The sequence below is a fragment of the Branchiostoma lanceolatum genome, chromosome 1 (genome assembly GCF_035083965.1).
Source record: "Branchiostoma lanceolatum isolate klBraLanc5 chromosome 1, klBraLanc5.hap2, whole genome shotgun sequence".
In the NCBI taxonomy this organism is placed as follows: Eukaryota; Metazoa; Chordata; class Leptocardii; order Amphioxiformes; family Branchiostomatidae; genus Branchiostoma; species Branchiostoma lanceolatum.
The window spans coordinates 14,342,752-14,367,242 of NC_089722.1; the positions used below are offsets into that span (position 1 = coordinate 14,342,752).

General features: G+C 42.8%; 1 protein-coding gene across 1 annotated transcript; it reads right to left on the bottom strand.

The window, feature by feature from the left end:
• Nucleotides 1-520: 520 nt before the first annotated feature.
• On the bottom strand, nt 521-23,886 carry LOC136443875 (kin of IRRE-like protein 3). Its single transcript, XM_066441285.1, has 11 exons — nt 23,127-23,886; nt 19,441-19,755; nt 18,555-18,860; nt 17,802-17,949; nt 16,870-16,985; nt 14,870-15,124; nt 7,542-7,853; nt 6,757-6,882; nt 5,764-5,949; nt 5,155-5,282; nt 521-3,043 (listed from the first exon to the last, which is right to left on the bottom strand). The coding sequence occupies exons 1-11, from the start codon at nt 23,188-23,190 to the stop codon at nt 2,909-2,911; spliced, it is 2,091 nt and encodes a 696-aa protein (XP_066297382.1). The 5' UTR covers nt 23,191-23,886; the 3' UTR covers nt 521-2,908.
• Nucleotides 23,887-24,491: the final 605 nt, after the last annotated feature.

Here is a 24,491-nt window from a genome sequence, read left to right on the forward strand (position 1 = left end):
AGTGAAATCTGCATGGACGGCTGATTTATCTACACGGTGCCGTGCAAATTCACAATTAGATCTCAGCGTCAAAACTAGGCTCTTTCGTGACTAATTTTAACGTATTTAGGTCAAAGGTTTGTTCGTTTGTTAAGATCAATGTGTTGCCTGGTGGCACATAGGGCAGCAAGCTTCCTTGCTGTTTCAGTAGCAGGGTATATGTTTACAGGGAGGGTTTGCTTACGTGCAAGAGGTATTTTATGTCCCTTTCGAAAGATGAGAGCAGCCCTAACCGAGAAGCCCTTTCCAGGATTGAACCGGGGTCTCCCGACTAACTAATTGGAAGCAGAAGCTCAACTGTAAGGGTGCTATTGGGACATTACCGGGACAAACGGAGAATATTATACAATTTCAAGCCTTTTCACTATCTACATTTGTAAGATTTGGGTGTTGTATGTAAAGATCTAGTGGCGGGTAAGGACACAACAACAGTGGATGAACAACAGTCTGTTTTTTTTTTCATAAAAAGAGCCCAGAACAATTATGAGGTTCTTAAGTTTATTTGGTTGCTGCATTCGGCTAGATGAGAACTTATAGAGTACCTTAACGTTTGGCCCCGCTAACATAGTATATACAGCATTGTTGCGATGTTGGTATGTCCTATACACAGTCTCTTTTTTTCAAGCCAATATATTTCATTCAGGATATATATGATATCGTTCTATATCACATATGGTCTCTTTATAGCATTACGTGACGTCAAACACGTTATTGTAAATACGTACAAATAGGTTTGCTGATATCGAGAAACAAGTACATGTATATGCAGCACTCCCCATACTAGAACCCATATGTATATCTAGCATTGTCCATATAAGGAGTGCAGATAGAAGAAATATAATACCCTCCCATTTGATCTTTGCCGACTTAGACATGGTGTCGCCTTGGATATATTCATTCGTTGAATAGTATAGCTTTAGCTTGCTGTCGTTCAATCTCATTACCTTTCGTTATGACTAGATTCATTGTTTATAAAAGGTTTTTGGTCCTAGAATTAGCCTGGAAACCGGACTTAACCAGGCCAGCTTCTCGCTACGGTCGAAGTTGCACTATGTAAAGTGATGAAGAGCAACTAACAAAGAGACCGAATCTGAACAAGGCCGGTATTCAGGCTATTTAGCATACATTCATGTAAAAAATCATTTTTTTTATATATATGTGTAATCCTCAAGCGTCAAAGAAAAACATTTCTGGTCATTTTATAGCTACTGTACAGAGAAACGGAAAATCATTATCGTCCTAAAGCTTAATTAGCTTCATGCTGTTTTCTTTCAAAGGGCTTTGCTGTGGTGTTAGGCCACAATAACAGGATCTTATGGATGACACCCGCATGCGTATTGATTTCGTCAAATCCTTCAATAACCGTAAAATCATTGTCCTTTTGGCGGTTGGGTAACGGTGCTCAATATTTTGTTCGCACTCTGGAAAAAAGGACAAGTTCTGTTTAATGTAAAAATCCCTGTAAGTAAAAAAAAAACAAACAGTCCACGGAATATGCAGATATGCGGGATTGTAAGGGAAAAATACAACATTCAGTCGCAAAAATAGTCGAGAATGACTTGTTTTCTTATTCCACACATCATATTTGTGATTTTCAGAGGGCGTCATACATAGAATCAAGATAATGTGGCCATATAAGAAAGAATATATCCATTGCTGTTTCAATCAGTTGATATTGTATAAGAATTATATCTTACCAACATTGTGTAAAGGCAAGCAATAATATCGGCGTTTTTGTTACAATATAGCTACAGACACTTCGTATTATTGGCAACACCGAGTATGGCATTTACAGATGTATGTAGTTAAACTTAATGTACCGTTTCAATGAATTAGCACGTAAGATTTCATGTTGCCCTTATCTTAATAGAGAAGGCCGCGCCTGTTTGAACTGTGCGGAAGATAACGGCCCCGTTGGGCGCCGTGAAGCTATATTACAATCCGGGAGAGTCGGGGAAAATCCAATATGTACGCACTCACGACTCACAAGATACACATCGCGAAGGTATTCTTAGGTTCAACGTCAAGTAGAGATGGTTAAGAAGGGCAATCTAGTCTGGAGATACATAAAGGACAAGCCGAACGGTTTATACGTGCTTACAATGTGAAACTGCCTGTCTACAGAAGGTAGGCAAGATAAACTATTTAAAATAGACATGCCGAAACTCCAGCAAGTTTTTACAGCAAATAGTTATTGACGTGAATAATGGCTGATGTAGCATTTCACTACAAGTGAAACTTAAACGATAAACGACAGAATGTGTGTAGTGTATTTACGTGCAGCGTCCATCTAGTGATACTAGTATAACACAATACATCTCAATTCCACTGGGACCGCGACTTCGCTGCGATTGCGCTGCGACTTGACAAAGCACTCATTTGATAATTTCATACATAGAAAGAAGAATCTTTTCACGCATTGTATGCTTTGTTGTCTTTTTAGTCATACCTTTAAATTTTGCAAGATATTTCAATTATGAAGTCAAGGATGACAAAATCCAATTCAGGTCAAAGCGAGATCACCGTCAAGTGGAGTGGATATTCATGGTACTCAGAGCGCTACATGTGGTTGTGTTAAGCCTCTGTCACACTTGTGCGTATATACAAGTCCGCATGAGTTGCCTATTAACATGTTTTCGGTTTAGGCTAAGTTTGCAGCCGAAGAAGTCATTTCTTAGGTTTGATCAATAGGCTGCCAAAGGGTGGGTCAAAGTAGAAAAGAGCTTTCCCCCCACAAACATTACTTACCCCAGAAAATGTTAATGCGCAACTCACGCGCTCTTGAATATACGCACAATTGTGACAGGGCTCTTATCGCAGAAAAAGATGAACAGTATGCCAAATGATGGGTGTAGATGGTCTCCTCCGTTTACAAACTCTCGGCCTGAGTCTCGTTCATGACGTTCTCGGCCTCGTGTTGGTTACGGTGAGCTCTGTCGCCTGCACGTCTGTTCCACCGTCTCTTCTTGTCCCGAGGAGGCGGCGGGGGCTGTTCCATCTGAACCTACACACAAACAAAATTACACAATGGCAACGCTACGTTTGGGACCGCATTGTAAAGACCGCATCAACTACCTATGTATATTATGTATGTACATTATTTACGTTTCGGACCGCATCTGTAAACACCACATTAACTATCTATGTAATATGTTTATTTGATGTGAATGAATTAGTTTACGTTTGGGACCGCATTTGTAAGCAGCGACACCTATAGCTGCAGTTCAAAGTGAACCAGTCAGAATTGCTTCAAGGAAGGTATCAGACGGTCATCGAAACGTCGGTGTGAATAAAATACTTCGTTGTGTACAAATGATTTTTTTCATGTAGCAACGTTAACGGTTTTAGTTATTTCATGTCTATTCTCATCCTGGGGGGGGGGGTTATCTGGACTTTCACTCAAACAACACAACCTTTTATCATTTATTATTCATATGTTAGTTTAGTACCATTTCTTTTCATGTTGTACACGCGGTGGCGAGGATAAAAGTTGCACAACTTGAGTCCATCGCCACTTTGTCTTTTTCTACGCACTGTTTTATGTTTTGCAATTAGCCCTCGGGCAAGAACTTGCAAATGAGACTCTTGTTTATAAAAAAAAAACAACACATAAATGTCAAAAGACCAGCACGATAAATAATTCAAATACTATTGCACACGAAGCTTCAGTGCCGAGCAGTATGTCATTTTCCACAAACCTCTATACAGTGGAGGCATGATAAATTGATAACGTTAACGCTAAAGTTCAAACAATTCTGGACTGCCTTGAGCAAATAGCAGAGTTCAAAGTCACTTTGGAAGCCTGCCACAATGTTCTGTCGATACTTGTAAGTGCTAAGAGTATATCGAGAGAGTGTTGAGAGAATATCGATGCGGGAAGAGAGAAAGAATTAGGACCTAGTTGAACGTACAAGGGAACGCACCAAGCATGATATATTGAGACAGTTGTGTAATTATCGGCAAGAAATATACATATATCTATCCATCTATATGATATATATATATACATATACATATCTATATCTATCTATCTATCTTTCTATCTTTCAATCTCTATCTATCTATCTATCTATCTATCTATATTATCTATATGTATGTATGTATAGATAGATAGATAGAAAGATTGCAAACGATAGATAGATAGATAGATATAGGTAGATAGATAGATGTAGATGATATAGAATGATATATAATCCATAGTAACATTCTACAAGGTACCCAGCGTGCCAGAGTATTACCAGGTCTACACAGGCTACATATTAGCTCCGCGGTTGTCACAAAACTGACAGGCCGCCAATGAAATTCTGCCTGTTCCCCTGGGGCGATCTTGGCAATACTTTGGCATCCATGGAAATAGTAATTTCCAACCAGACGTTGGAGAGCAAAATCGTTAAGAAAGTCAGAAGCGGAAAGCTGGAAACGTTATGTTTTGCCTTCCAACATCTGCTTGGAGATTAGACAAAGACCCACATCCACACATCAACTAGACGGCGATCGGTGAGCGACCATAGAGTGATCAAAATTGATTTGATTTTAAATGTGTTGCGGTCAAACTCTTGCTTTCATGATTAGAATCGGATGCGCGATGGGAAAGTATTACTTAAAGGAAACCCAAGCAAGATTAGGGCCCGAAAATAGGATTTTGACACAATTTATCTAGTCATTTCTATACATTATTAGTTAAAACAACACTATCACAATGTATAGCGACGTCCATCATGCAAAAATGCGACGTCGTTGTGAAGTGAGAACTCACTGAAAATCGTCGCCAGGGTTTTTGTAGGCTCGCGAAACTAAGGGAACCATCGCACGACATGTTTTTGCGCGGTTTTAAAATGCTCAAAGTATGAAGTTATTAGGCAAATGTGCTGAATAGTGTTAGTAAATGTCACTAGTCACTACCATAAAGATTTCAGCATTTTTTTTATTTCGATATTTTTGGCCCTAATATTGCTTTGGTTGCCTTTAAAAGACAGCAAAACACAATTTTTTTTTATAAAATCTTTTTTTATCGATGAAACCTTTTAAGAAATCTGTCAAATCGTTGGTCACTCGGGGTTTGCAGTGCGGTGGCAGCCTCTAGTAGAAAGGGAGTGTAATAAAACTACACCGTACCATGACGGTGGTTCCGTCGGTGGAGTCCTCCCGGCTGCTGTCCTCCTCGCGTATGTCCTCCCCCTCCGGCCGGTGCCGCTCCACGGTGGAGTACGGAGGGAGGGTGTTGGAGTGGGAGTGCGCCAGACCTGAAACATCAATTATTTCTTTATTTAGTTCTTTGGTCAAAACTTGAGATTGTTAAGCGCATTTGTACTGTAGAGCATCTAGAAGTGCTCTAGAATATCAAACAGTATACAGATATGTAGTGGAAATATCTTTGGTTATCACCACAAGAAAACTTCATAGCAATGAATGTTTATGACTTTTTCGAAAACGAAGTATTTCTAATGTCCAATCTTGACATGCCTTCAAGTACCAGAGTTATCAAGCAAGGATTGATGTGTTAAAATTTCTCATAGAACTATCGTAGAGTGAAAATCGTTGGCGCCATCTTCAGTAGCGGCATCCTCATTAGATAACGATGCGTGAAACTTAATATGCAAAGATTAGGTCGTTCAGTGTTATATAACCAGCTGCTACCATGCCGCGTGCCTGCGATGTTGTTGTGTTATGCTGAAGATGGTTATACCAGCTATACAGATACAGAATCTGTCAATCATGACTCACGTGGGTAGGACAGGCCTATAGCGGTCCAGTCTTTCCCCATCCTGGGCGGTGGGCGTGGCTTGAGAGTCCCGTCCAGCTCCTGTAGCTCCAGGTCCTCCACTCCGGAGTCGTTAGTACCGTGGCCGGGTTTCCTGGCGTACTTTGGCAGGGGCGGCACGGGCTTGGAGGGAGTCAAACTAGGAGTCTCTGTGTGAAGAGTGGTTTCAAAGACTTCAGTTTAAAACAGTCCGAAATTTTGCTTAAGGTCTCTACCTAACAGAGCTGCTGATGAGTCAAACTAAGCATCTCTATGAAGAATTGGTTTTAGAAATTAAATAGTCTCAATTTAGGGCCTTTACCTAACAAGGTTTTAGTCCAGTTAAGTTGACAATTGTCGTAATCCATGTATATTAACTGTAAATGGGTTGGAAAAATCAAGGACGAAATGCGTTACTTCGTGGTAAACTGTAGACTAATAGTCCATTGTGAATGTATCGTTCAGGATTCTGATGTATGTTTTGGACTTCCCGGCAATCGGTCACCTTGAAAATCCTGTAGATCGAGTTAGTGAGACGTTGAATTGCATGTGATGAAATTACCCGCTCTGATCATTACACACAGCCGCAGTGAGTGTCAAGAGGGCGACTCTTCTGTTTGCCATGACCTACTATCCCTGTAAATACTGCATGAAGATCGATTGATTACAGCAGAACAAAATGAGACTACAAATCCTGCGTTGTACAACACATACTAACGACGCGCAAAGACGATTCTTACTCCTGACTCAATGTACAATTCTTCTCTTCCGAAGCCTTCTAAGCTATAATCATAACGTTATGGCGTTGTTCTTGTCATCATAACTGCATTTAATAACACTGATAAACAACTGATAGCAGATTTATGTTTTTCATTCTAAAACGTGTGTTTGTTTAATTCTGGAAAAAAAGTTGTTGCTAGTTACTACTGAAGTGTTAGGGAAAGCCATGTTCAGCACCAAGGAGAGACCCAACTCACCGTGTCTCTTCCGCCGACAAATCCATTCCTTCCGCTTAGCGATAAACAGCACGACAACGGACACCACCGCCAGGACTACCATCACCATGGAGACGGAAATAATGATGGCAATGGACGTCTGTGTCCCTGAACAGGGGTTAAAGGTCACGAGAAGTATTAGATAAAGACAGTTCTTTGATACAGTCTGGCTCCTAGTAAAATCCAATTGGTGGCGGTGCTCGCTCACGTTTACTGGTATTGTATGCAATCTTCTTCGCCCGCTGATAGACGATTTTGTTGCTTTAATGTGAAATAATGGAATGTTTCCCCTGAATTTGCTACCGAATTACGAGAAATCATTCGTCAAATAACGTTACAACTGTTGACCTTGTCGCACTCGGGGGGGGGGGGGATGCTCTTATTTATAGAGTCGTATTCGTTCCATTTTGTAACAATGCAGTCAAATGAAAATAAACCGTACGAGTGTATACTGCAAATCTAAATCGATGAGTAGAGGCTTTCAAGACCCTAGATTTGAGTTCACATTTCTCATGTGTTGAGAAACGAAATTTAATGCTAACGTGGTTGCAACGCGTATGAGTTCATGTGTTTTTGGTGGAAATTTACTTTGGGTCCGAGCCTTACTCCCGGGTATTCATCCGTGTTGAAAGTAATGCGTCCCTTTGCCCAAGATTGACAATTGTAGCGTTCTGTGGGTGATGTAATTGAACCTCCCCCCCCCAAAAAAAAACTGGGGTGTACCCCCTTAAGAACTAAATAAAAGAAAGAATGAAATGGATAACTACCTTTCACCATGAGTCTGATTTCTCTCTGATCCTTGCCGAACATGTTGGAGGCTTTACAGATATAAACCCCCTCGTCATCCGTGTGGGCGTGGTCTATCGTCAGCACAGAGGATGTCCCCTCCTGGGTCTGCTTCTTACTGATGGAGATGCCGTTATAGGTGGTGACCATGACGTTCTCCACACCGTTAGTCTTCCGCCAGATCCACGTGACGTCACGAGGGGTGGGGTCTGCCATGACGTCACAGAAGAACCTAGCAGTGTCCCCGTCGCCGATGGACACCAGGGACGGACCGTCCTTGATTTGAGGTTTACCTGAAGTTGGAGATAAACGATGATCTTTGGTTATTTCATACATCTTTTAGCAATGAAATATACGTGCTATTTACACCCGGTGCCGGTGAGTGGGTATGTATATGGACAGCATAACTAGAGAAGGTGTAAATAGATCATGATGATATTTACTGTGTATGTAAGTGTCAGAAAAACAAGGGGCACGTTTTGAGCATCGTAGTGGTTTTTAATATTGATATTAGGTATAAAAAGCGGTTGCATTTAGTTTATTTAGGCATTGAAACAACTTTAAACGCGAGCACCATACATGTAACAACGGATGAATATATCTCAACACAACGCGTTTGTGCATTCGCCGATATGTATAACTAGCCCACTGAGAATTGTTCATGTCTTGGACGACTTTGAGAGAGCATCAATCTTAGACACCGCAAATCCTGACGAATTCACCCCCTCGTCTAATTATCGTTCATGACAAATAACAGATGAACAGACGACTGATGTTTCAACAGATGGCTAAACAAGTGACTCCGAAACTTTCATTAGATTCAAATAGATAATCCAAACGTACGCTTACTATTGACTTGCAAATGCAAATTGATGCTCACAATATAAAATGAGTCTTCAAATGACAAAGTTACAGGCTAAGACATAAACTCCCTTTCTTCTTTTCAGAGGCACGTTTCTGCTCTCGTTATAAATTCCGGTCCCAGAGAAAGGTGACTGAGACTCCCTTAGCGCCATTACCGACAATAACTTGTCTCAGGCCTACGGAAAAAATGTTGTGTTTCCGGTAGTGAAAAAATAGGGTAGGTAGGTAAGGGTTCCTTTATTTTTCTTCAGATTTCGACTTAAGTGATCCAACAAATATAGTTTAACAGGGCAAAACTGGAATGCGTCAATACACTGGTATTTTCAACATCAACAAGTATATTGATAAACATAAAAAGCACAATGCTAACTACACATCCCAACGTCAACTGTTCAAAGCATGTGGACTTGTGAGACCTAATGGGGCACAATGCAATATTAGGGCCCCAAAAAAGGAAATGAATGGTTTTTCACCATGGACGTTGCTATACATTGTCATTGTGATAGTGTTGTTTGAACTAATCATGTATAGAAATGACTAAATGAATTGACTTTTAAAACCCTATTTTTGGGCTATATATGATATTGCTTTCTGTATCTGTATCTGTATCTATATAGCCGGTATAACCGCCATCAGGCGTAACACACCAGCTTCGCAGGCACGCGGCGCGGCAGCAGCTGGTCATATTACACCGAACGGTCTGTTACACCTAGTCTTTGCATATCTGACTGCAACCGTTCTTTAAAGCTACTTAGTGATGAAGCTCCTACAGTACTTGATGACAACGAGTTCCATTCTACTATGGTTCTCGGGAAATACGAATTTTTGAACACGTCAATCCTTGGCTGATAACTCTGGTACTTAAAAGCATGACTATTTCTGGTCCTCTTCTGAGCTGGCATTAGATACTTATCAGTCGGTACGTCCACAAGTTTATTAGTCATCTTGTACATCATGTAAAGTCTGGACATTGTTCTCCTGTCCTCAAGTGACATCCATTGCAGGTCTGCTTTCATTTTTGTTACACTGGCGCCCCTTTCATAGTTGTTCGTGCAGAATCTGGCAGCTTGGTTCTGCACCCTCTCGAGTTTATCTATATCCTTCTTTGTGTATGGATCCCAAACTGTTGCAGCATATTCAAGGTTTGGTCTTACTAGAGACGTGTATGCAAGTGATTTTACCTTTGCTGGGCATGCCCACAAATTACGTTTGATCACTCCCAATGTCTGTTTAGCCTTAGTTGTTACTTTGTTGATATGGGTGTTCCACTTTAGCCCCGTTGTTAATGTAACGCCTAGGTACGGGTGGCTCTTTGCTGTTGCTAGAGCCTGTCCACAGAACTGGTAGGTGGTTACAATTGGGTTTCGTTTGTTTGTTATATGCATGATGTAACATTTTTCCGGATTAAACTGCATTAGCCATCTGCTTTGCCATTCTTCGAGTGTGTTCAAATCTTCTTGCAAAAGCTGTGAATCACTCTGTGTGGACAACTCTATATATAACAGGCAGTCATCGGCAAATAACCTAACATTTGAATCAAGCTGGTCTGGTAAGTCATTTATGTACAGGAGGAAGAGTAACGGTCCCAGAACAGTTCCCTGTGGTACGCCTGACGCAACTCTAACTGGAGCTGAGGCCTTGCCTTCTACCACTACCGTCTGTTCCCTATTGGTCAAGAAAGCCTTCAACCAATTTAGTGTGGTGCCTTGAATTCCGTAGTGCTCTAGTTTAGTGATGAGTCTGCTATGTGGGACTTTATCGAAAGCTTTTAGTAAAATCAAGAATTGCTAGATCTACCTGTTTTTTACTGTTCAGTGCGCCAGCTATGTCGTGAGCTGTCAATATAAGCTGTGTTTCTGTGGATCGCTTTGCTCTGAATCCATGTTGGTAGTCAGTCAATATGTTGAAACTTTCTAAGTGTTTCATGACATGACTATGGATAATGTGTTCAAGTAGTTTGCAGGATATACAGGTCAGTGATACAGGTCGGTAGTTGCCGGGGACAGCTCTATCTCCCTTTTTAAAAATGGCACATATATTTGCATCCCTCCAGTCTTTGGGAATTTCTCCTGTGTCTAACGAGTGTTGGAAAATATTGGTTAACACAGGTGCTATTTCGGTGGCTGTCATTTTGAGGAACCAAGGAGGTATTTGGTCTGGACCAGATGCTTTAGATGGATTGAGACCTTGGAGCATTTTTTCGACACCATTAGGGGAAATCACTATGTGTTCCATGGGAGGGGTACAGGGCTGTCCGAGAGTTGGCATGTTTGTTGTGTCTTCCTCTGTGAACACACTTTTAAACTGTGAACTGAGTGCCTCTGCTTTTTTCTCGCTATCACTGACAATAGAATTACCAATCTTTAGAGGGGCTACGCCGACAAGGTCTCTTCTTAGGCCTTTTATGTATGACCAGAATGTTTTGGGTTTGTCAATTATGGCTTCCCCCAGTATGTCTGCCACATATTTTGAATGTGCTGCTCTTATGCTTTTCTGTACGCCCTTCTTAACTCTCTTGTATTTGTTCATGTCTTCCTCTCGCCCTGTTCTCTTAGCTTTGTTGTAAAGACGTTGTTTCTTACGACAATGCCTTCTTAGGTTTCTGTTGAACCAAGGCAGGTTGTATCTGCTTGATGTTGTTTTACTAGGGATGTGCAAGTTCATCGTGTGCTTTATTTTGTCTTTAAAATCATCCCACTTCTGTGTCACGGACATATCCTCGGTTCGTTTGTTAAAGTTCGTTGCATAATCACTTAGGTCACTCTTGATGGCCGGTTCATCAGCTTTAGTTCGAATGTACACTTTTCTCTTGGGTTTCCTGTTTTGTTTGGGTGCAAGGTTGACATCCACCAATACCATGTCGTGGTCACTTATTCCAGGAACTACTGTGGTCTTTTCGATTATGTTTGGGTTATTAACTAAGACCAGGTCCAAGAGATTACCATTCCTAGTGGGCTCTTGAACTGTTTGGAATAACCCATGGTTATCCACTAAGTGCAGTAGCTTCTGTGCCTGTCCTGAATTGCTCTGAGTGTTATCTGTAGTGCTAGCATCCCAATTTATACCAGGTGTGTTAAAGTCTCCAAGGATGATCACGTTGTCAGAGTTAATTTTAGGTCCCATCTTACTTATGGACTTGTCCAGTTCATCCAGGCTATTGCCCTGGTCCGATGGAGGTCTATAGTATGTACCAATCATTAGTGGTTTCTTTCCTGCTAGTTGAGTCTGTGTCCAAATGATCTCACAGTCTGTGTCTAGATCTGGCCTGTGTGTGACAATCAAATCATCCCTGTTAACCTGGAATACACCACCTCCAGGGCCAGTCTGTCTATCTTTACGGTGAGCTATGTAGTTGTCAGGGAATATCTCACTGCTTGCTATGTCTTGATTGAGCCATGACTCTGTGCCTGCTATTATATCTGGTTTGTACGTGTCAATTACAGTCGCCAGTTCGGCTTTTTTGTTTCGAATACTCTGGCAGTTTACCAGTAAGAGTTTACCATTGGTCTTTTTGAAACCACGACCCCTCATATTGGGGTTACCCTGCTTAGATCTAAGTGGAGTGGATGTAGCAACCGGGGAGTCATCTGTCAAGCTTGCACTAGAGCTCAGTGTATCAAATGAGTTTACTGAATGAAAAGTATCATCAGTTATGTCAAACATAGCTGATGCAAAGTTTGGTATGCCACAGTCACAGCAAATCCACGAGTATGATTGGTGTGTTTCTAATGCAGTATACACCTGAGAACATAGCTCAATGCAGTCTTTATGATACCATTTACCGCAGCCGTCACAACAAATTGCAGTATGGGTATGTTGTACAGCTTTGTTACAGCTCCCGCAGGGAAACTTTGGCGGTCTAGGCCCAGGATTTATCTCGACATCTCCACTTAGAAGCAAAATCATAATCAATGATAACTTTGTACTATCATTGTGCATCATTATTTTCTTGTGACCGAAATGAGTCCCATTCACCCCACTGTGCTTAATCATAAAGGCAAACGTAGCCCAGTCAGAGGTGCAGTCAGTTCTGAAGTCGCATGTGACATGTACGTCCTTTATCTCGTGTTTGTCTATTGGCTGTGCTCCTGGCTGAGCCTTGCCAAGCATCAGACAAAGGGCCAGGAAAATGCAAGTGTAATGGAGTTCCATTTTGTTATTGAAAAATTATCACCCACACAGACGTATGCCACACAGGTTTCTACCACACTAGCTGTACCAACACAACAGGTTTACACCACACAGGTTGTACCAACACAACAGGTTTACACCACACAGGTTGTACCAACACAACAGGTTTACACCACACTGATTTCCGCCACACTGGCTGTACCAACACAACAGGTTTACACCACACAGGTTCCCGCCACACTGGCTGTACCACCACCTGTTTACTTTACACAGGTATCCGCCACACTGGCTGTACCACCACCTGTTTACTTTACACAGGTTACCGCCTCACTGGCTGTACCACCACCTGTTTACTTTACACAGGTATCCGCCACACTGGCTGTACCACCACCTGTTTACTTTACACAGGTCTCCGCCTCACTGGCTGTATCACCACCTGTTTACTTTACACAGGTCTCGGCCTCACTGGCTGTATCACCACCTGTTTACTTTACACAGGTATCCGCCTCACTGGCTGTATCACCACCTGTTTACTTTACACAGGTCTCCGCCTCACTGGCTGTATCACCACCTGTTTACTTTACACAGGTCTCCGCCTCACTGGCTGTACCACCACCTGTTTACTTTACACAGGTATCCGCCTCACTGGCTGTACCACCACCGGTTTACAATACACAGATTTCCACCACGCAGGTTTCCGCCACACAGGCTACACCACACAGGTATCCGCCACACTGGCTATACCACCACACAGGTTTACAGTACACAGGTTTACACCACACAGGGTTACACCACACCGGGTTACACTACACAGAATCTACCGTATACCGCGGCCGCTGGCACGCAGTTTCCACCAAGCAGTTTTCTACCACACAAGTTTACACCACAAAATCAGAATAAACAACGTATGAAATCCAATTAAGTAGGTAAGCTATCAGAGTAGATGTAATTCGGTACAAATATCGTCCTACAAAACATGAAATCACTCACTCGCCCTCCCCACTCTGCATCAGATTCATATGCAAATGACTACAGTCGGCCGGGACGCGCCGCCGACATGTTTGAATTCATTCAGAATCCACAAATATAGGTGCAAAAAATTGATAACAACTATCTGTACGTGATATATAAGTTGTCCAAGTTCCCTGGCAGACCATATAATAATGATACGTCTTCAAATGGAATTCGTACCTAAAGTTGCCCTCCCTACTTTAGAGTCGTCGCCCTCCCCACATTTACGTGTCGGTTACAAAACAGTCAGGAAATTGGTTCAAAATCTAAATAAGCCAGCATTTACCAATATCACTTTGAGCCAGCATTTACCAATATCACTTTGAGCCCATTTAAACTGTTAACAGAGTGTAAATACAGGAAGTCTGCAAGAAAAACGCAAGAATTAAATGGTTGGATTCTGTTTTGCAATACCATCGCTCAGATGTCCGATCGAAAATGTTATGTACCTTGCTAGCGGTGGACCCAAAAAGGGCTCGGGTCGGCAGGTTTATGCCAGGGTAGGTCGGGTAGCAAGAAACACAACATTTTTTCCTTAGGCCGTGCAAGTACACATAAATACACATGATCCGTTCCCAGCTGCGTTACACGGATTAGAAGACATCTGGGCTGAGCGTCTGACGTGAAATTGGGGATTTTGCAATGACATACTATTGGGAAAAGTAGGGCTCGTAAACCTCCTTGATTGTTTATGACTTATTTCTGCAAACCCAGCCATGTGACTATGTGTTATCCGAATTATACTGTAAATAAACTCGCGCGGCTTGAATAATTTGAAGGGTAAACGAATGAAATGCTTTATGTATTTTACGTTTTTGTCGGTTCTGCTTTTCTAAAATTAAGATAGATGCAAATATTACAATGTGTCATGAAGCTTCTTTCATCGTATACCAGAACTGTTTGCTGTTTTCTACTTGATTTTTATTCATTGTTACAGCGTTCCCCCCAATCATGTTAAAACATTTCTTTCATTTTCTAACGTAATCCCAAAGCCTGACCTGATAAATCCCCCCTCCCCATCTCTAGATAACTCTGACCCTGAAAACATAGCTACGGCATTGGTGAGGCTGTTTGCTACTTACGGTGTGATCACAGTCGCCGTAGGTCGTCGTACGATTATGATATGTCTTTTTCAAACAGACTGTGACAGAACCAACTACCGACTATCTAACACAGCCATTTCCCGAACAAGACTAACCCAATAATGCATGCCCTCAGTATGCAATCGTACGACGATCGAACGACGATCGTAAGACAATCGTACGACGATCGTAAGACGAATGTGACCTAGGCTCTTACGTACCTACGACGTCCACAAACACGTCACTGGTCTCCTGCGGGAAGCCGTCGCTGGAGGCCACACACTCGTACGTCCCCTCCACGTCATAACGCACCCGGTGGAACCGGAGCGGGTTGTCCCAGTACAGGTTCGTTCCCTTCCGCCGCCAGCGGATGTGCGGCTTCGGGTTCCCCTCGGCCAGACACCCGAGGGAGAAGTCGTTCTTGGTGTGCAGGACAGTCACCTTCTCGTCTAGCGTGTTTGTGATGGACGGTGGGTCTGTAACGCCGGGAGGAATAGACGTTTACAAAACCAATATATCAATCCTTTCTCACCACGTTGTTACTCTCCAAGCAGAGATCTTTTTGTTCACAAAACATCAAGCATACAAAAGGGACAAGACAAATTGGCGACGGAATCAAGTTATATACAACTCATGTCCTCGCCGTCACTTGTAAAGCATGGAAAATAAGATAGTTAACAAGACAATCAAACATTTAGACATTAAGAATACAGAAGCGATGTTCAGGTGTATATCTATAAATAAGTCCAAACTCCCTGCCCAAAAGAAAAAAAGAGGGACACATATAACTAGATTCTTTAATTTGCGATAAAAATGTTTAATTGCTGTGTAGGTCGAGGTTTATTTCGTTGTTGTTTATAGTGGGATTTCTACGATGTCTACTATGTTTCCCTAGCATTTAGAAATAACGACTAGGGAGACATAGACTCCTGAAAAGGGGAAAGAAAATAACCCCCGACCGAAGCCTCTGCTTGGAGAGTCCTACTTTGTTACAGTCAATAACTTAAGAGCAGATAGTAGATAGTATACACCTGCGAATTGCGGTATTGCGAATGTTTGCATTATTTGCAATATCTTTGGTATTTCCCATCTGATGTACAGCCAGGGCTATTGATTCTAGCGCACAGCATAAAATGCTGTCTATCACCGCAGCCATATGTCAGCCTTATCACTGGTTTAAAGACCGTTTTTATCATGTACAAATTGAGTTTAAAGATTGTTTACGATATGAAGTCGTCGTGGAGTCCGGCAAATGAGTCTAGAAGGCTTTGAATACTACATGAAACAATCAGACTGTAGATTTCTCGTCAACGTCACTGGGAGACATCGTTTACAGTCAGAGTTACTGCAGACTCCGTTTATACCAGGATTCATGAATAGGGTTTGACCAAGGCACGGGATTGATCCCGGTTCACGAATACTGAAAAGGCAGTCCGGGTCGGAGGGAGGGGGTGTGATCCCGATCCGCAGAATCCATCGCAGGAGGTGGATTCACCGCATCGAATCGCGATCAGTCCTGTGACTGGGGCCGTATTCACACCGGTTCCATTCGAATAGCGCTAGCTGTCAATTCGGCTGCGTCCACAGCTGCCATTGAAACAAGCCGCTGCTCGTCAATTCAATCAAATCCACCCCAAACTACCCCCAAGAGGCGGATTCGATCAGTTCAATCCCGAAGGAGGTTGTTCACATTCAAGAAAATCTATTCGACTCAATCGATTCGAATTTGCCCTTCAAGCGAACTGATTCGCGTAGATTTTGCCGAGTGCGAACAGGGTCCCATGGGTGCCCCCGATTCCTCAATCCTGGTACATGGTATGAAGGGGGTCTAATTCTATGGGCGGCAATACGATTTACCCAGCGAAAAAAAAAACTGGCCCCGATAAGTTGAAAATCGTGAATCAGCTCCCCCACAAAAATCAACACCGGTGCCGCCCGGAAGACCTGCAAAAGCCCCCCTCTCACTGGACCCGCGGCACGCTGGCGGCGTCGCTGCGGCCGATGGAATTGACAAAGCACTCAACGAACTTCATCGAAAAAAAAGAATCGTTTGAAGCTTTGTGTGTTTTGTTGTATTTTTGGTCATACGTTTTGAATGATATTCCAGGGATCCCATCATAAAGTAGGGTAACACAAATTCAGTTTAGGACGCAGCGACGCCGCCAGTGTGCCGCGGGTCCAGTGAGAGGGGGGGTAAAGGAGGCTAGTCTAATTCACTCACAGAAGACTTCCAGGGTGACCGTTCCGAGCCCGTCAGGAAGGATCCTGTTCTTAGCCTCACACTGGTACACTCCCCGGTCCTGCCTGGACACCTGCTGGAGGTTCAGCGTCTTCTCTCTGGTGTGAGAAATAATACGCCAGAAATAAGACGCTAATCTGCTTGAAACCATTTTGATTTACCCTCGAGCTTATAGTGACCTGATTATGTCAAGCCGTTTTTGTGAATTTTTGGTCGGTTTATGTCTGTAAGGCATATCATAAATAGTTCTCACAGATACGACAGTGTATTTCAAGGCTTTTTAAACGTACGCACAAAATTGTACAAAATACACATCATGGTGCACTGAAGGTAGGATTTGGAGAATGAGTTAGGAGAGTGATAGATTAGAGAGATGATGAACTGGTTTATTTGATCACACGGGCTAGAGTGCAGAATACTGTACAATACGTATTAAAAGCACCTATGTTACAAATTACAGCTCATTGTACAAGTAAAAACATGAATCGTACAAAGACAATTTTAGAATTTTTAACTGTTTATCAATAAGAGATGCCTACGGGCAATTCTCTGCATCACACTCCGAGATCGCATACCAAGTGTTGAAATCAGAGCCAAACTCGGGGCGAAAAAGACTATCGTGGAAATAGTACAGACAAGAAGGCTGAGGTGGTTTAGACATGTTATAAGAAGACCCCCACGAACATTAGTCTACAAAGCCTACAGCCAGGAGTTAGCTTCCCCCAGACCCCGGGGAAGACCACCTAAGAGATGGAAAGACCAGATCGTGAAGGACACTGGGTTAAACATTCGGGAAGCAGAGGCTAGGGCAAGGGACAGGACTTCTTGGAGTATCCATCTGGAAAGCAAGGGGCCAGTTTCTGGCCTGTGGACGTGGGTAGTAGGCAGGGTTATCAATAAGATAGATAGCTTACATCTGGCGACTCTTCGGCGGCAGTATGTCCCCCAGCCTCCTCCACCTAACCGTGGCCCTGGGGTTGGCGTCCACGTAACAGGTCAGGTTCACGGTCTGTCCTTCCCGCACGTGCACCGAGGGGGACGGGACGGACACTATGGGCGAGTCTGGGGGGGGGGACAAATGAACGTATTGACATGTGACAACCCCTCCATGGTATATATAAGATAAGCGGTAGAGTGGTATATATAGGAAATTATATTAGAGAATACCTAGGCGTTAGAAATTCCTCCAATTGTTAAAGCTCATTAATATCCCATACACTCTTGTTTCATATAGATTAGCCTTATGGACCTGTATTTATGTACCAGTAGATGCTATATTTTGTACGTTGTACAAACATGTCATTATGAAAAATAAGAAGTCGTGGGTTCATCTAGAAAAGCTACAATACTGTGTATTATAATTTGATTATATTATTACAGGGCTAAATTTCTAGACAAAAAAAGGGTATATCAAGAAATATTCACTAATTTTGCAATGATTTCTAAACGTTTTGTATGTTTTGTTGTCTTTTTACATTATACTTTTCCTTTTCCCAAACTGCTCGGCCGGGCACCGGTTTGGAAATTGTGACCTGGCATAAGGGTGATAACGTTGATATCTAAGACATTCCAAGACGTTTTCTTGTAGTAAAGCGGCAACTTGAGTTATATTCATCATTCATAATTATCATGATGTTTCCAATATGACAATCTAAAGTACAACTCACAGTTGACTCTCAGTATTCTAGACGACCCGGTGGGTTTGACTAGGTGCGGGAAGCCCTGGTCGGCTATACAGGTGAAGTTGGCTCCGTTGTCCCATTTAGACACCCGTGGAGAGAACAGTTCCAGCGACTGTTGTCCGTCCTCTGTTTCCGCAGGAGTTTTAGTGGAGCCGAACTCCTTGGTACCGTTGTACCAGACCAGACGGGGCGGGGGGTGGCCTCCCCGGGACCGGCACCGCAGCAGCAGCTCGTGCCCTGACGTCAGTGGCAGCTCCGCGCCTATGATCTCTGGAGGCCCCGCCATTGGCACTACATGTGTGAAACAAGGTCACATACCAGAGAGCCCAAAATTAACCTTGATCTTCATATTTCCAAGACCTACCACCATACCAAGTATCATCGTAATCCATCCGGAGGTTCTTGTGTTCATGCTGACTAGCAAAATCCGAAAACACACAGACACACAGGCAAACAGACACACAGATACCAAAAACTATACCTCCATTTTCATGTCGGTAACGAGAGTAACCACGTTAGAACTTTGAACGTCATACTATACTAAAAACAAAGTTCGTCACATTTAGATAAACATTGTTTGGAAATTTAACGATGCTCAATATTCTTTGAAGCTAGTGCGTACATGTTGGCTACCCTATTTAGGAATCATAATGTTTACATGATCATAACTGTTTTGGGCCATTAATAGAATTCATTGGCGCAGTGCTTTTGCCCGTCTGCCTCTAAATGCTAGATGACGTCATACATATGATATCTTACCTATATTCGGACGACTATCCTAAATATTTTAGTCATTGTACGTTGGTAGCAACACTGCGATTTCCAAGAAAATTATCCAGTATCTGTGTTTTTGTTGTTTCATATGACTTACCAACTACTGTCAATACGGCTTCTTCGGCAGTAGGAACTGATGCCGTAGAACACTTGTATTTCCCGCTATCCTCTAACTTTAGCCGGCTAATTTGTAGATTGTACTCTCCATTGGACCTGTCTCCAACAATACGGTGTCGCTGTATGTATGACTGGAACACGGTGGGTCCGGTAGAGATGACCACGTCGTTTGGTGGCCCCTGCCACACTACAACGTCTCCACTACTTAGCCCGTTGAACGCGCACCGTAGGTTGACAACATTGCCACTCAGGACTGCGGTAGACTCAGGTCGCCTCTTGTACGATGCCGCATCGGCTACAGAAAATACAAACACAGTTATCATATTTGTCTTAAGTAAAATGCATACTTTTGGTATGTCAGCATCGGCCACCGTCTCTGTTGAGGGATGGTCGATGAGCCATCATATGACTAAAATTGAATAAAATTCATTATCATTATTATTATTATCATTATCATGTAGATTGCCTCTTTTATGCCTCTATGCCTTATGAAATCGTCCTGTCCAGTTGCCAAAATTCTGACTTTGTCCAGACTCATTGAAAGTCTGGGGGAATTTCAATGTGCATATGCTGGGAAACTTCTAAATTCACAGAACCCGACTTCGTATGTTCTAAGAATCTAGTCTTAAGAGAACTTTCGGTTTCTCCAATGCAAGATTCCTGGCAGGGGTGCACGAAGATTCTGGCCTTGATATACTATCCTGAACAGTTGTTCCATTTGACGAAATTAATATTTTCTTATTATCAATTTTATATTCCGATAGCTTGGTGCGTAGCAGATTTCACACAATGGTATATTCGTTTTTTCTAGTCATAAAAACAACTTGATATATTCAGCCCTAAACAGTTATACCAACGGTAATCGACGGCAATAAGTTTGACTATACATCACCCGTTCATGCATGATGCATAGGGACCATATGCGACCCTGCCCAATACAGCCAATATTTCCCCAACCGCCAATTCTTTCCAACCTTTTATGCGCTTATTGAAACTGAAAGGCGCGGTGGAAGGCACACCCGTGTCAGAACTTGTTACATGAAATATTTTCCAGCTTTTGAATACATGGAATAATAAGCGCTTTCAGACCGAACCACGCGTCCCCCCTGGAAGGGTAATGGGCACTCTTTTATTCCATTAGCGTGGATCGATACCTCACTACTGCTTACCGCCAATAAACGTATTAAAAGCTTGCTGAAAGAGCCGGGCAAAGGAAATCTGCGAGTTCAAAGAGGCCCCTATTTTGCCGGGTATCTTTTCAGCTTCGCCGCAGCGGCGCCCGCAAGGGACGGCTCATTAAATCCCGCGGGGCCCAATTTAGCACCGCCTAGACCCACACCGACCTCTAATTACCAAACGGTCCCGTGGGAAGGACCTTTTTCTGTGGTCGGGGTCAATCGGAGACGGAGTAGGTAAGAGTATCCGGGCATTAAAGTAAGCTTTTTTCCCTCCTTTAGATTCAATCTAAACCTCGCACGGCAGGCACAGTAAATAGTCTCAGCATCGGGGCAAAGGCTATCGGAGAAAGATGCTTACATCGCGCCCATTTCCATTTTGATAGTGTTATATATATGGTGATTCTTGAAGCTACAGAGTAATAATACTACTTACATGCTTATTCAATGCTATAAATTACAATGTACTGTTTGTTTGGCTCAAGTAATAGACGATTAGCATTTTCTTTCTTTTTACTTTAAAAGTTCTGCGAGTATTGTCTTCAAAACCTGAATAAATTTCCCATATTTTATGTAGGCACGCGTCCATTCGTCTCCATTAGATGCGCACACTCTTTTACAGTCTTTGCATAGGTCGGTGATTTGAACCTCATATTTGACAAGAATAATGCAATTTTACATCTTCTTGCGGGGAGGGCGTAAGAACAGAAGTGTGCGCGCGGTCGCGGGAAAGATGAAGTAATGGTTATCGATTGCGCCGGGAAGGTCGACAGGGAGCAGGAAATCTTCAATCGTCTGCATCTACCGCAAGGAATTACCCCCAAATCCCTCTTCGCCGGGCAGATTTAGATTCCATTAATGGTTGCCGCTGTCTGAAATACGAATGATGTTCTGCATGGGAAGGTCAAGAGGTATGAAGAGGGTGAGGAGAAGATGGAAATGTATGATGACGTGGATCAATGTTGTATGGACTCGTATTAACACTAGGTTGGCAGACCGGACCAAATTATCTTCCACGCCTTACGGGAAAACTAGGCCAATTTCAGAACGCCGCACAGACGGTAGCAAATTTAGACCATTTTTGAATATATTGAGAAATATAAACGCACGGCTGTCAGTTTGAAACAGAAAGGCCATCTATTCTTCCAAGTAGTGCGTGTTAATGTACTGACTTAATCTGATGGTTGGCGGGGAAGATAGCGGCTGCGAAATTTCAGCTCGCAGCGGTTTTGAAAGAGATTAATGGTGTTGTCATAATTCGTGGCAGGGTCAGTGAGAATTGATTACGACGTTGAAGTTTTCGTCGACCTTATCACACGACTTTCAATCAGCGACGGGACTAATGCCGGTGTACAGAACGGTAATGAGGGTGCGTGGACTTCAATCACACGTTTGGGAGCACGCCAACAGAAGGTTGAATAGACAGAACAGGAGAAAAACATCTGAAAAAAAGAGAAAAGAAGCGTCGAAAACCACCCCTTAAAGATGTGAAGTTGTAAAAATAACGTGTTTTCTTATTGAGTAAACAATACAAGGACAAGGGCAAAGGGACGCTACACTCAAATTTTGCAACGTATACTAACAGGGCCACTTAAATTCTAACATAACTGTCACCAAGCAAAAAAAAATTCTAATGACAATTAAGTATGTACTACAAAAAGGTACGATATAGTAGCATATGTTTTAAAGGTTATATGTAGTTTGCAATACCTACACTTCAAAACGACGCGAAACAAAGACATGATTTAGTCATTTAGCGAACCCAAATAGGTATGTCAACATGATTGACTTTAGAAGTCAAGATAAGATTTAATTAATAGTGTAAACGAGTCTATATCGTTCCGCAGTCGCGACGCATGCTTATTAGAGAGGGGGAAAATGTGGGGTCAAAACTTCCAAATGTCAGGACGACGGTGGCAGTTGTCGTCGCCTCGACTGTGACGGGACGACCCACCCGGGGTGCCCGCTGACACATCCGTCACGTCCCCTGTACATGTACCAGGGGAACGGTTCTGTGCACTAGGGCCCCGCTGTGGAGTAAGCCCACTTCCTGTTGGCAGGATCTGTACGTGTCTTGGGATTACATTTATCAAGACAGGGGAATAGCATACCGTATGTTCGTAAGCAGAATGTTGCTTGTTTTAAAAGCATACTTATAAAAGGGTAAATACTACAAGAAACAAAGTTTTATGGGCGTATTACATACTACAGTGCATGAGGAAACACACAAAATAAGACAAAAATCATGGCATCAAATTGGGGTATTGGTTACTTGGCAGTGCTTTTCTTGTGCCTTCTCTTGAGGAGTGCGCCATCATTGCGAGAACAGGCATGCTATCGTTTCAGCACTAGGGACAGGGCTATGTAGTTTTGGCATCCCTGCCTATGCCACTGAACCTAACACTGATTATAAAGTCATCTATCGCCATCTGATCAGTGTAGATACATGGAGAATACATGCCGAATGGGAAGGTAATTGGAAAGTTGTTACCTTGCTGAGTGAAGAACAGTCCGGTGATGAGGAGGCGTGTGGCGAGCCGGATGAAAACAGCCATCTTTGCTCCAGAACAAGTCCGTCAGGTTTGCCGTGACGTCTCAATACGATGAAGGCGCTGGGAAATTAAGGCAAGCCGTCCGTGGATCCGAAACGGTCGCGACAGATACGAGAAGAACGCTCCTTCTTTTTTTTTAATCCGTCGCGGCGTCGAGACAAGAGGAACAGCTTCGAAAGGACGGAAACACGGCTGTTCTGACCTTGTTTATAGAGGGTGGTTTATCTCCAGGGATGAAGTATTAATGATTACTGCTCGGGTATGGCGTGAGAAAGTGCACAGACAGCCAGTCTGTGGACTTCAAGCCACGGAAAAAGCCTCTAAAGTCTGTCTATATTCCTGCGTCATCAAAAAAACAACAGAGAACATCACGCACATCTTGTGTATCATCGTCGCTCTTTTAAAGTACGATACGTGGGCGCGATGCCGAAATTAGACAAAGATATAAAAAGCATACTCCTCGAGAAGTATGCTGGGGGAAGTCACTTTTGCGTCCTAATCAAACATTACGAACGTTAAAATTACCCTCAGGGTAAGACATCAAAGTGATTTTAAACAGTTCACATCCATCCTCCCTCGCCCCGATGTTAAACGGTCCCCCCCGTGTGTGCGGGGGCAGCTCAGTCTAGACCTGACCGGAGGGTTATCAGGTGAGGAGGGCCTGGGAGGGACCACGAGACGCGGGGAGGTTCAGACGGCGGTGCGCTGGCGCCAGGTTGATAAGTCGGTCCCAGCAGCGCGCCGTCTTCACCTCCCGGTAGAATGAAAGAAAAATGAGCGGAACGTGGCAGAATAAATGGCCGGGCGAGAGATTGATATTTATGAAGAATCCTTTTGTGTGTGGAAAATGTATTGACATAAAAGAAGCACGAAGTAATACAAAAACAGCGTCGCAAGTTATGAAAGAAATGTATCATCTTTAATTCCCTTCGAGTTATCGTCAGAAAATATTTTCATATCAAAGTGTAATAGCAATAATGATGAGAATGAAAATGCAGGATATTCTTGAAAATACACACGAGACAATTTGTTGGAAAATTCAAGCAATTTTAATGACAAACTACATTTGTGAAAATTAACAAGGCCTATAACATATGGTATTTACATTTTGCGATGTTAGATGTAAATTACTTTTATTAACCTTCTCCCTGCTGCCTAATTCAAAACTGTAACCAATAGAGAATGGGGTGCCAAAAGGCCACTCCAATGTGCTAAAAGCTTATAACATTGTCGTTTTTTTACATACTAGTATCCAGAATGTGAATATGAATTGAGGAAAAGTACAAAAGAATGTCAGATAGTAT